The sequence below is a fragment of the Amblyomma maculatum genome, chromosome 2 (genome assembly GCF_055883805.1).
Source record: "Amblyomma maculatum isolate TAMU_Amacu chromosome 2, ASM5588380v1, whole genome shotgun sequence".
Taxonomy (NCBI): Eukaryota; Metazoa; Arthropoda; class Arachnida; order Ixodida; family Ixodidae; genus Amblyomma; species Amblyomma maculatum.
The window spans coordinates 136,058,526-136,072,900 of NC_139345.1; the positions used below are offsets into that span (position 1 = coordinate 136,058,526).

At 44.6% G+C, this 14,375-nt stretch overlaps 1 protein-coding gene across 1 annotated transcript in view; it reads right to left on the minus strand.

Moving 5' to 3' along the window:
* Window positions 1–3,914: 3,914 nt before the first annotated feature.
* Window positions 3,915–14,375, minus strand: part of LOC146199954 (uncharacterized) — a 39,222-nt gene continuing 28,761 nt past the window's right edge. The window contains exon 5 of the mRNA XM_084592242.1: window positions 3,915–4,054. Coding sequence (XP_084448368.1) covers window positions 3,915–4,054 — 140 coding nt within the window. The remainder of the gene's footprint in view (window positions 4,055–14,375) is intronic.

Sequence of the window (14,375 nt, forward strand, 5' to 3'; positions counted from 1 at the left end):
AAGAAAATAATCAGCAAACTGCTTTTAAGACATAGTCGTAATGAGCTTTGATATTGCTAAGGTTTTTATGCCAAGCTAGCTATTAGTTTTTAACACACGAATCAAAAAGTGCTATGTGTGTACAATTTGAAGTACAACACGGCTGTTGTTCTTGATTTTAGCTGAGGGGTCAATGCGATTAACGAAAAACAATCAGTTTGCCAGAATAAATGAATGAAATGCAAAAAGTCTCTGCTTAATACTATGGAACAGTTGCATGATAATTAACATTTGGCCTGTCTATAAATCACTCCGGATGGAGAATTACTAACTAGAGCCTATCTCCTTGCTTCATGTCAGCCTCACTTTTGACAATGGAAATGCTCATCAAACATATTACCTACAATAAAATAAAGAAAACGCAGAAAATAAAGTGTAATGTAGCAAACTGCAGAGTAAAATTATGCAATGGGGCAAAAAAAGCAATTAAACGGTGAACTAGAGGACACAGCGGAAATGGAAACAAGAATTAATAGAAATGAATGCTAAAGAAAAGGAAACGAAAAGTGTGTTTTGGTTAAGGTAGTGAGAGGAGATAATTTTCTGTTCTGGCAGTTGCGATGGGCACGAAGTTGCTGGCGAAGATCCACGGTGCACAAGGGTTTGCTTTCTGTTCGTTTCATTATATAAGTCACATCCCACGGTGGTACAGTGGTTATGGCGCTCTCCTGGAGATATCAAAGACGAGGGTTGCATTCCTCTATGGTGTCTGCGCTTTATGAAGGCCACGAAAAGAAACTCCTCAATGTAAGGGACGATGCGTGGTATGTAATGGAACCATAGGTGATTGGAACTTAGGGGTACTCTACTGCTGTGCTCTTAATTAGTATTGAGACATTAAATTTTTACAGACCTAACCCTTAAATGAGCAAGGTTATGAGTACTACACACCATTCCTAACAAAGGTATTAGAAAAGAACTATGTCTGAAATTTTTAATTTCTTTCTGGCAGATATCTAAGCAGAAAAGTGCGTTCCAGCATGGGGGATTTCATTTTGCATACGAGTTTAAACTTTCAGTCTAAATATTGCGTTTCGCTGTAAAAACATTAGTTGTGGGTTAGCACTGGTTTAACCTACTTGAATCGCGAAAGCAACGGCGGGTACTTCTTATGCTTGCTACATTATTTCCCTATCACGCCCTATCAGTGTAAGGTGCTATATTATTGTTAGGCTATTGTTGTTGTTAGTTTGTTTTGTAAGTCTGTAGTAATAAAATCAGGCACCCTGCAAGCAAGCGACTCAGTAAGATCAATGAAATCAATAAGAGAATACAGAAGAGGAAGTGTAACAAATAGAGAGAAAACGTGCACACCGGTTTTGTCCAAGCTTATGGCTTACCAAATTTTATGGAACTGACCGCTTGACGGTTACCTGGTGCGTACCTCTTATCTAATGTTGTTTTAGGCCTATTAGCATTGGTAGCGGGTTTGCGGCTTAACGTGGTAGTACCTGCCAATATATGTAGAGCATAGTCGCTGGTGCGTGCTTACCTCGAAGACGTCGACTGCTCTGGACTGCTGCGCAGGGTGACGCGGTATACAAATGCGCCGCAAGGGCTATTTTCCCTCTCACTTTCGCCGCGTCTCGTGAACCGGTTGCTGGCCGCATTGCGAAGGGAACGCGAGAGTGCTTCGCGAAGTATCCTCCAGCCGTCGGCAACCAGTTCCTCCTCCTTGCTCTCGTGTCCGCGCAACCTTCGTGCTCTAACATCGCTAGCCGCGTTCAACCCCACATATATCGATAGTGGCAAAATTCTGAAAGACTTTAAGGTTCGTGCGAGAGAAAGCATAATTCCATGCACACAAGACTGCACACATTCAATGATAGCCTGGGTACAGAGAGCCGCCCGCCGGGGAAACCACGAAGTGTCGTTCAGCGGCTCTAAGAAGGCTTTCAAATTAGAGTCATGAACTGTAAACATTTTGGAGACCCGCCACAGAGTGGCCTCCTAGTGGACTTGCATTTTACCATCGCTGAAAGTAGCGTTTATATCTGAAAAGTGCCTTTATACTTTTTTTCTCGCTGAGCTATGCTCCTGAGCCTGCGTGTCCGAAATAAGCTTAACACTGGCAAGCGAATGCCAGTAATTAATCTGTCTACAAATCCAAAACTTCACCATACCGAATATGGGCTTCAAAAAGTGAGAAAAAACATTTTAAGCTTTTGAACTCTTTCAGATGCCGGCAGGCGGTAGAACAAAGAGGTGAGTAGTATTATTTGTAGCTTTTCGCCGGCAAAAGCAAGAAAAAAATAGTTGTGGTTTAGCTCTGAATAATCCTAGTTGAATTGCAAAAACAACGACAGAAGCTTTTTTTGCCTGCTACATTATTCCCCCCATCACGCTAAGTCAGTGGAAGGTGCTACATTATTAGTGACCCTTAAGCGCATCCTTTAATGCTATAACGTGAGAGCGTAAGCTACCAGTCTACATATAAATTAACGATTTAACCAAGCCGTATGGACGCGCCTGCGTGTCGTAGAGGTAACGAGAATGCAATTTGTTCTGGCTGGCTGATTCTGATATCAACCCTCCCATATGAAAGGAGCGACCCGAGTTGGCAGCTCCTGCCCGTGGCATAGGGGCAAAGGGAATTCAAATATGGCAAGCTGATTTTTTTATGAGGAGACCGTAGCTATACGCCTCGTCAGGACGTAGCTGCGGCCAAGGGAGTTCTTGACAACCTACCACAGTGTAGCTTTCGCTACAAAACGGAACTTGAACACACAACAAAGAATGAGGAAAGAACAAATTACTGAACAGTTTTATTGCGAAAGCAATACTACTCGCACTTTCAAGACATCGCCTGACCCGGCCGCAGTTACATCTTACCCACGTGACACACGGGCTGGCAGGAGCTGCCAACTTGTGTCTCTCGTTCCACATGGGATGGTTATGTCAGAATAAGCCTGCTAGGACCCTGGAATTTACATGACCCTTATAGGCTACTAAGGCACGTTCAGGGGAGTTGGTTAAAGCGGCGCTTTATATTTGGGCTGAGGGAGAAAAACAAGAGAACAAGAAGAACGCTCGGTCACCCTCAGCCAATGCTTTCGCTTAATATTTGGTTCAGCAGCGTTGAACCCTTGCAATATTTTAGCGCTACGTCTAACTTATTATGAAATGTTGCTTAGCCTTCTGCTAACCTATAAGACAACACTGACATCTTATCGGGCGCCAACTTTTCTGAGGCGATGAGGCGTTTAATGATTGTACGGAATGTCTGAAATAAAGAGGGCAAGCTACTTCCGCACATTTACAGTCGATGGCTCCTCCGCTTTGCTCTTTGCTCCTAAATTCGGCTGCAGGCCTTGCACGTATAGCTTGTTGTCAGAGGTTGTTAGTTGAGGATACTCTGCTTCATTCAGCCTAGCGCCCTGCCCAAAAGGACTTTGAGGAGCCAAGTGGTCGCGTGTTTTTTTATAGAGATTCTAAATACTACCTAGAAAGCTGGGCCACTGTCTACTGGTGCTTCATAAAAGTGCACACTTCTTTCATCCACAGTAGGAATGTCTGAAAGGCATGCTACTTTTTGCCTTGGCCCTAAAACACAATTATGGCTGCAGAAATATTATTATTTGTAAAAACAACATTCCGAGGGAACGTTCGCGAACCACTATGCTCTGAAGTAAAATCTGGCTATATCTCACCTCTTTCTTCCAGAACCAGGAGCACTTAGATGCGGCATGACCTCTGCAAAAACGTGAAAAGGTAGACGCTTCCCAGCATGCATCTAAAATATGCGGCTCTCAACGGTAATATGATGCTTTCCTATGGGATTCCTTGGGTGGTAGCGAGGTCCCACTAAATAAAAGCATTGGGGAACAAAACAGAAATATAAGCTGGGTCTTATAGCAACCAGTAAAGCTAGTATTTCACTTTATTTGCGTTTTGTCTCTGCAGAATTCCTCGTCATACTTTTTGAACTTGCTGGGTCCGCAGAGCAGATCGTAGATGAAGAAGCATTCGCTGCTGACGTTGTGCAGACCTTCCAGGGTGACCCACATGTCGCAGCCTGTGCGAGAGATGTGGATTAATTCATAACACTTGTTTTGATACCTGGGTTTTAGGAATAGGTAGCCAGCGTATGCTACCGTTTTTAACTGTGATGATGAATTGGTCATCAGAATTTGGTCTTCTCGATCTAATATCCTCTAAACTGATTAGATTCGGCCAATTAATATATACGCTTTTCGCGCAGAGGCTCGCGCTTCCTTGTACCTATAGGTAGTGCCTCCGCACCTTCACCGCAGTACCGCATCTCCACCAAATTTTACGTGGTGGCATGACAAGCGATGGAACACGGCGACACAACAGAAACAGGACGAGGTGACGCCATGACGATGAAATATGCTTTAATGACCAGCGGGCCTGGTGCGAGCGCTCCGCCCCGCGCCACTGCCCGCTTCGGCACCTTCGTAACAATATTAAAACAATCGATTCTTTCCTCGGATCTGCCGTAGTACCTGTGTTTTGCAGCATTGAATTATACTCATCATAAATACATTTAAACACCAATTAGCGATATGAGCTCCTTATTTCGATAACAGGTGGTCAATGTAACGTGGCGATAGTGTTCAACACCGCGCCCGCCTCTCTACATAAGGTTGTGTATACACTCTATGGTGTCTAATTGGTTGCAGTGTTTTGGTAGTACAAAGGCCAACTTTGTATAATGTTAACGTTTAATAAATATTGCTAAATATGTCATCTGTTCGACTTTTCCGCACGCATGTTTTTGCCACACGGCTGCCCTTTACTATAAAGAGTGAGTTTCATCCGTTCCTAAGTGCGCCTTCAATGTTGGAACGAACCTCATAGCATGTAGTGCTTGTTGTTTATTTGCCTGCAGTTATTTGCGGAACAAGAAAAATTAAACCCCCATTTTATGCTAAAGCAAGCAAAATGGTCTGGACGCTTTATTACACGAATGAATGGATGTATATTTCATATTAATATCGTGTATTGAGGCTACGCATTATACCCGCCGGGGTGGCACAGTGGTTACGGCGCTCGACTACTGTTCCCAAGGACGCGGGACCAAATCCCGTCCTCGGCGCCAGCTTTTCGATGGAGGCGAAAAGCAAGGGGCCTATGTGCTGTGCGATGTCAGTGCACGTTAAAGAACCCCAGGTGGTTGAAATTTCTGGAGTCCTCCAATACGGCGTCTCTCATAGCCTGAGTTGCTTTGGGACGTTAAACCCCAGAAACCAAACAAACCATCTACGCATTATACGTGTATGTCCTACTGTATGTAATATCCAATGATAAAGAAGGGCAGCGTAAATATTTTTGTGACACGAAGGAACGGACGGAAGGATAAAAGATATTTGAACAGTTATTTAATGTATCCTTAATATATATATATATATATATATATATATATATATATATATATATATATATATATATATATATATATATATATATATATATATATATCGCATAATTTCTTGCACTTGTCGGCTGTTATAAAAGATCTTAAATTAGCAATTCTGCCAGAGAACGAATAATAATCTTCGCACCGGTATCTGAAAAAATTGCAGTACATAAAGCAATGCTCTAATATTGATAGGCATAACTCAAACACGGGCAACATGGAATTCATTGTTGGCACACCGTGTCCTATACGTGCCTCGGCGGATCTGTGGTTAGCAAACTTGCCTGCTGACCTCGAGGTGCCAAGCTCCATTCAAGCGGAGGCTGCGTTTCCTAGCAGTCGAAATGCATTGAGTACGTCTGCTATACATTGCCACATCATTTTAAAGAACCCGATGGGGTTGAAATTTCCTATCGTCTTCAATACGGCGTCCCCCAGTGCCGATATCACTTTAGGAAATTATTATACGGGAACAAGCCATGCTTAAAGGCGTTATGTAACAACAGGTTGTCATCCTGAGAAAATTCAACAATTATTCGGGAATATTTGTTGGAGTTTCTTCCTCTTTCTGTGCTTCAACTTTATTTTGGAACCGTTATATTTGAAAGCCTTGTGTACTTTTGGTTTAGCATCCTCGCGTCCCCACCTTGCTGTTTAGTGACGAATCTACCGAACACTACTTGCTAACCTCCACCACAAATTCATTCACGTTTCCTTCGTTACCTCTTAACCTCAGGGCCTTGGCTGGAATGCCGTCTCTGCAATGACATCTTGATGAATACTGCTACACTCATATATAAGGTGTTTTATCGTTTCTGGGCATCTATCACACATACCATAAGTTTCGCTCTGTTACTATACTTCCTTTTGTATCTTCGCTTTCTGAGACATACTGAACTACTTTCAAAGAGAAGGCCGCTGCCTCTTGAGTTGGCATAGAAATTCTCCTTTTGATTCTGAGTTTTCAATTTTGTTTATAGGCCTAAGGCCGGCTCCTTTTTCATTTATTTATTCGAGTTTTTACACTTTTTGTTCTTTACCTATAGTTTATGTTCTTTATTTCTCAGTCCTCTCTCTCAAAATACTGGTTAGTTGTCTGCTCCGTTTCCGCCACTGTGATTTAGTACACTTTCAGCATAAGTGCTTATATAGTTTAGCTTCCCACCTATTGTCGCCCATTTTCAAACGCGGCCTTTGGACAATGGTTTGTTATGAGATTATGATGCTTCTAAAGAGGCCCAGCCTATGCCTTCCTATACTGCTTCGTTGGTAATTGCACCGTAGGCTCAAAGTGTTATTCTTAACAACCATCTCTAGTGTACTTCTAACCTGGACTAGACTTCTGCCCTTAGGCACAAAACTGCGTTTCCGAAGGTAGCCCGGGTATCATTATTCCTTTCGAAATATCGTTTAAGTACTTCATATCAATAGTACCTTGTACCCTCTGCTTTCAATGGTTGAGAGAGCAAACAGTTTAGGTGAACTCTGGTTTAGCATCGTACACTTTGTTGCGTGACAGAAAGTAACTACTTGCCCAAAACGGTGCCAAAAAGCCCGCCGCTTTCTGGGTAATACAAATCCTGGCGTCTGTATCCCAATGCTTGCAATCGGCATGAATCCACAGCTTCTTTTACGTAGTTGTATTACAACACGGATTGCAGCAAAGTCTAAGCCCTGGCGACGCTTTCACGACTATCAAGATGTGGAAAAGGCAATAATTATCTGAATATCCGACTTTATACGATATACAGGAGTTGCAGTGCGAGTTCTTCGTTTGGTTAAGGTATCAATGAAAAGTCGTTGAGCTCGTTCCACTGCCCAACTATCTTGCATTGAACTTGTGTGCTTTGAATATTAAGAACGTACTGACAGCTCAAGCACGCGTATTGTCGCGTGCTTGAATACGCTCCATATTCCGTCTATTGTTATTTTTCCTTGAAAGCGAACTGCTGCTTTCAATGATTGAGATAGGAAACGATTTAGGGGAGCTCTAGTTTACGATCCTTCACTTTTGTTGTTTGATACGCAGTTCTTATTGCCCCTCTGCTCAAAACAATAGCATCACAGACTGTTTCACTTGCGAGCACGATTGAAACTACCTAAATAGCTTACTGTATTCCGTATATCAAGTACTTCTATTTTTGCGCTACCGTTCAATGTTACCGTCTACCTCTACCGCGCTAGCGTCGTGCACATGCGCCGATCACTTCGAGGGCGATAGATGACGCCACGTTCCCATCAAATACCGGCTGACCCCGCAAGCAGCGACCATTCAGTGTTTGCTATGCTGACAGCGCACGGTAGCGGTAGACGACTGCTGTAAGCGGCAACGGTAAACTAAAGGCATCTATTGTCACAATGCAGAAGAGGCAAACCAACATTCAGCCCCATTGCAGTTCCGATAGCACGTGTGTCCTCTTCTTTCAAGACATCATCGTCTTCGGGTACCATTTAAAGACACTCGCTGGCATTACACGCAACCCCCCCCCCCCCCTCCAGAAAATGATTAAGCAGTGTCGAGGTTCCAGCTTTCTGTTGTGGGAACGTGAACGAAACAACTGAATGACAATAAATGGCAGCCGAACGCTCCTTTAAAGAAAACAAAACTCAAAATGAAAGCAATAGCCGGCCCTGCGCGAAGTATAGGACTTCATGCGGAGCACGCGCGCTAACCCAGGTTGAGGTTGACGGCATGGACTATGCACTTAGTCGTCGGGATGGTACTCGACTTCAGTATGGAACCAGCGGAAATAGCCAGTATAGCAAGAAGGAAGTGCGAACACGAAAACAAGGGACAAGAAACACGAAAGCCACAGTACATGCGCTGACTCACAACTAAGCCTAAGCCGTTTACTGCAAGGCCCAGAAAAACAAACATGAAGAAAACGAAACAGTCACGTGAAAAACCCCTGGGTTCACCTGCTGCATAAAAATTACTTTAAAAAATCACTTAAAAAAGACACCTCTTTCCTTGAAAGAGCAAGAGACGTCTTGCTGACACACTTATTGTCCGTTGAAATAAAATACGCTTTCACTATCTCTCTCGTTATCTTCTCTTTGTGGCGATATAAAATCTTAACATTGTCAAACTTAGGAGTGCATTTCTTCTTCTCCTTCTTCATTATTTCACATGACTGGCAATGGGATACTAGAAACGTTTTGTGGAAGAAGAAGAGAGTGGAAGAAGAAGACGTGTCGCTGAGCACCGTGGCTACATCGTGTCCAGTAAGATTTCGAACTACGTCTGCAGTCCGCGCCCACACAGCGGCAATCAAACTCTTGAAGAAGAGCATAAAGGCCAAACAACCCGTGCGTAGCAAGAAGAGCATCAAGGACACAGCCCTCCGGGTAGACGCTGCAGAATGCCGACGCGGCCATGCTGCTAGGCCTACTGGGACTCGGCGGAGCCGCAGCTCTGATAATATGGCAAGAATGGGGACGCCAATGGACCCTCCGGTAGTCGCTGTGACTTCTGCAAGCACAACGGCAGGCTGCGGTAACGAGCCTTTACCTGGAGCTAGCACTTGGCCACAGAGCAACGTAGACATTACTTCGAATACGAGGACAACGCTCGGGCCGCTACCCGAGCTAAACGATACACATCAGGCTATGGATGTGCAACAGGAAGTCGTCACTAACGCTTCTCAACGGACACCCCGGCTGGTCAAACTACCTGGGCCACCAGTCAACACACCACCGGCAAAGAAGGTAAGGGCCGCCCCTGATAAGCTAGCATCCGCTTATCCAACACCAGCCTTGCAGAAATCCTTCAGAGTGCATATCAGACCTACAGTGCAGTTTGATATCACTAAGATACCCACCAGAACAATGCAGAGAGTAATAGACGCAGCGCTTGGTACCACAGGTTACCAGGGGTTTGTAAGCCACAGGGCATCTAATACTGTCACAGTACATTTAGCCACCATTGAGGATGCACGCAAAATGACCACAGTAACACAGATTCCAATCACGACAGAGGAGTATCTTCCTGTCCAGACGTATTTTGCGTCAGGTCCAAATACTCAGCGATGTGTCCTCTATGACCTAGACCTACAAGATTCCCCGGAGACGGTGGCCAGAGACCTAATATCAGGAACACATACTGTGTTAGCCGCACGTCGTATGGGGAACAGAGGCACTTTTCTCATCACATTACAGGGACCAGATACTCTTCCGGACAGATTCTACTACAATGGCCGCATAGTGCGACCCAAAACGTACAAACCTAGACCGGTTCACTGTTACAGGTGCTACAGAGAAGGTCATATGCAGAAATTTTGTCCATATGGAGTTAACCCCGAATACATAACTGAATCTGGAGAAGCGAAATTCAAATGCGGCCTATGCAAATCTGATGATCACGATATCACTTCATCTCAGTGTCCGACAAAAAAGCGAAAGCTCGAGTTAGCAAGGGCTGGACGACATAAACAATATGCACCGTTAATGGTTAAAAACAGATTTGCAACTCTGGCCGAAGAGCTGTTTGATGACCCGCTAGAAGAAGAAGAGCCTGTTGAGGTGGTTGCACAGAACAGTGCATCTTTTGCTTCTACGCTAAAACATGGACGACGCACAAAACGGAGCACAGTGGCATTCACTACTGATGATTTTCCGGACCTTAAAGACTGCACAAGCCAGCAGGATGCAATAGAAAAAGAAATTGCGATGCTTTCAGCACAAATTGCACAGCTGCGACAAAAGAAAGCACATATAGCGCAACGACGAAAGGAGAGCTCAGAAAAACAGAAAGAAACGCTTGCAGGCAGTACGACAGCAAGGTTAGTGGATGCTCCGAATTGTAAACCTGCCGATAACATACCTATTTGGAAGGCGGTACTGGACACGCTTACGCAACTGACACACCTCATTCAGAGCAGCTTACATCATGGATAGAAGTAGCCGAAACAAGTGGCAACAGATTACACAATGGAACTGCAGAGGGCTCTGTAATAAAGTTGGGGAAATAAATACAAAATTATTGTACGGTAAGCTACAATCATGGGCGTTCTTGATACAGGAGCACAATAGGTTATATTCAATAACAGGATATATAGGGTACCATTGTCCTTCTATCCCTGATAAACGAACAAGAGCAGAGGCCGAAACACCAGGAAAAGCTGCCGTTTACATTAGGGCCAACATTCCCCAAACGCCACTTGACTTGAGCAAGTGGTGCAACACTCAGCAGGAAGTAGTTGCTGTACTCACGCGTCCGAACAAAACGCCCCTTATATTAGTGTCCATGTACGCTAGGCCAAGAAACACAGTGCTTAATCTTGGATGGGTTAAGCATATTCGCCATTCATACCCTGGAATTGCGATACTAATCGGTGGAGATTTTAACGCTCCGCACACCGTATGGGGATATGATTATGATTCTAAAAGGGGTGATCAAGTTCATACTGCCTTCACAGAAATGGAATTTACACTGCTAAATCATCCAGGAGTCGCAACACTACCTGCAACACAAACACGCTCACCAGACTTGACGTGGTGGAAGGGCCCTGGTGCACCACTATGGCAGGCGGAATTAGATGCGTGGGGTAGTGATCATGTCCCCATTGGTATTGGTCTTAATTTGGGACATATGAAGAAAATTCGAAAGAAAGCGTCTGTTACACATTGGGATGGTGTACGGCAGGATACTCGAACGCATTCAGTTAGCCCGAATACTCTCGTTACTACCCTTCAAAAGGTACTCAAGGATCACACCATTACAACTACAGTGAACGAAGATCAGCCAACTCCCGACCTGCACCTACTAAAACTTTGGGCACGCCGAAAGCGGGCCGAGATACAGGCTGGTCGCCATCCTGAAGACGTGCAAAGAAGAATTGAGGTAAACAGAGTGACGGCACAGGCACGCCGATATGAAAAACAGCTGGCTCATAGGAGATGGGATAAGTGGTGCAGTCGTTTGGGCTCAGGAACGAATAACAAGGCCCTCTGGAGGACTTTCCATGGCATGGAAAAGAGGCGGCAGGTTAAAGATTATGCAGAAAGTATTAGACTCGCATTACAGCTTCTTCCCGAACCACGCACATTATCCGGCGCCTTCACCGACAGTGGATGCGGTTGATAAAACAGGAATAACATTACCATTTACAAAATTGGAGTTATTGGCTGCTATAGAAGAAGCGAATGGTAAAACTGCGCCTGGACATGACGATATTCCTTATGAAGTATTCAAGAATTTAGAAGGAGCCGCAGTTGACGGCTTGTTGGATGTGGTAAATGAGGTATGGCAAGGAGGAGACATTCCACTCGGCTGGAAACACTCGGTGGTGGTAACAATACCAAAGGCTGGGAAACCTCCCACAAGTCTAGAATCTTTGCGGCCTATCTCGCTAACACCCACAATTTGCAAAATCTATGAAAAGATGATAGCCACCCGCCTGTCATGGTGGTGGGAAAGTAATAAAAAATACCATGCTCGACAAATTGGGTTCCGAACAAACCTTGGGACAGAAAATGGACTGGCTGTGCTCGCTGAAGAGGTCATACACGTGTCGCCTTATAGCCACCTAGTGCGCACTGTAGTGGCTACCGACATGGCGAAGGCATACGACAACGTGTTACATGCCAAGATTCTTAGCAACATGGAATGTATGGGCATTCCCTTGCAGGTCATAAAAGCAGTACATAATCTGCTTAAGGACAGGACGTTTTCTATCCGGATAAACGGAAAACAAATTGGCAATTACACCTCGAACAGAGGCGTGCCACAAGGGTCAGTGTTAGCACCTTTATTATTTAATATCGCACTGATCCCATTGGCGTGGAAATTAGCTAAAATACCAGAAGTGGGGTTCATGATATACGCAGATGATGTCACGATTTGGTCTGTTCATAAACAAATTGACAGACAGATTCGGCATCTGCAAGAGGCTTTAAATACCATAGATGAGTACGTGCAAAGTGCAGGCCTGGAATTATCACCTCAAAAGTCCAGTTACATTCATGTTGCCAACAAGAATGGAAGAAAACAATTGGCAACGCAAAGAGTCTCCCTAAAGATTGGAAATCAGGCACTGGAAGAGGTGGACGAGTTGAGAGTTCTTGGCCTAGAAATTCACAAATCCGGCAAAGGAACACAATGGCTTCATAAAGTGAAAAAAGTAGCTACGACTTCCTTAAACTTGATAAAACGCATTTCGTCTAGGGGAGGAGGAGCTCGAGCGGACATGGCAAGACGTCTTGTACAATCAGTGTTACAGCCGAGGATACTATACCAGGCCCAATTCCAAAGACTCACGAGGCGGCAATGGGCAAAATTGGAAACAATAAATAGAAACGCAATGCGCACTATCACGGCCTTAACAAAACTTACCCCTATCCCTATTCTCCAAGAGTTTGCACAGATAAATACGTTGACAGAATTAATTGAGCAACGAGAGGCAACAAGGGATATGAAGCGAAAGTACGTTACGCCCATAGCATCCTTGTACAACGAAGTGGCAGTTCGAACACCACCAATGGCTGACCCCCCTCCTTGGGAATTCACTACCATCACGACAAACAAGACCACTCGGCTTCGTCGCAAAGAAAAGCTGGCATCTCGACCTCTGGTTGATGCACTTCCAGGTACCTTAATTGCATATACGGACGCATCAATTATAGAAAATGGCGGTAGAACAGCAGCTACTAGTCCAACACACAGCGAACTAAAGGTACATAAAGAATATCTTTTAGAATACCCGGACCCGCTTGTGATGGAACTCTATGCAATCCGCGATGCTATGGAGGCCATAAATAAAATAGATTCGATAACAGAAGCCCACATCTATACAGACTCCTTAGCCGCCATAAAACAACTAAAGAAAGTGACGAAAACGCTATTTGTTACCCAGGAAATCCACGCACTCAATAAAAAAACAAAGATAAGCATCCAGATACATTGGACACAAGACAATGCTGAGAACGCTGAGCAGAGAAAAGTTGACCACCTCACACACGAAGTTCCACACACTAATGCGCCCCCCACCAGGCTCCCTTTCGATGCCCGCTCCGCTGTTTCCATTTTAGCATCCTCTTTAAGGAAAAGTACACGTGCCCTCATTCCCCCGTGTACATTCCCACTCCCTCGTAACTTAACGAGATTGGAGGAGGTTTCCCTTAGAAGGATAAGAGCTGGGGCGGCCCTTACCCCGTCGGTAAAATGCCGATGGGAATCGCAAGCTGAAATCGGACCAACAACATGCCCAAAGTGTTCCACACCAGCTGCAGAAGTGGATGTTCGTCACCTGCTATGGACTTGTGCAGGGACAAGGGAATCAAGGACAAAGATTCTACGCGAAGTGGGTCTAACCACAACAAGGGAAGATGACTTTTCTAAATGGCTCACCGACAACGCTAAGAGCGGGAGCCTGCTCCGGTTCCTCACGGAAAACCATTTACATGAGTTTATATAATATGTCTTATGGCAAGTTTGCGTACAAAAAAAAAAAAAAAAAAAAAAAAACGTTTTGTCCTTTCCAATTTCCAAGTTGTTACAGTGTTCCTGTAGTCTCTTATTTATACACCGTCCGGTTTGTCCTATATAACTGGCTCCACAAGAGAGTGGAAGCCTATACACAACACCTGTCTTGCATCCAACATAGGGGTTTCTATGTTTCACCCCACATTCTTGCTTCTTCTCTTCTCTTTCCCTTTGAACAGCCGGGCAGATCCTCTTCATCTTGAGCGGGGCGGTCAGTGCGACGTCCACATTATACCTCTTGCCTACATTTTTGAGGCCATGCGAAATCCTGTGCACATACGGTACCACGGCAACCTTCCTCTTCCTCTCACCCATGCTAGGCAGGGATTTCAGTCTGTGCGTTCTTTTAAGGTTCTTCAGTACCCGGCAACTGGCCTCAATAATAACTGACTCGCGATAACCGGCCTTTGCAATTCTCTTCACTTGTCTTTCAAAACTCTTGCCCATGCCGTGGTAACAAGATTTCGTCAACGC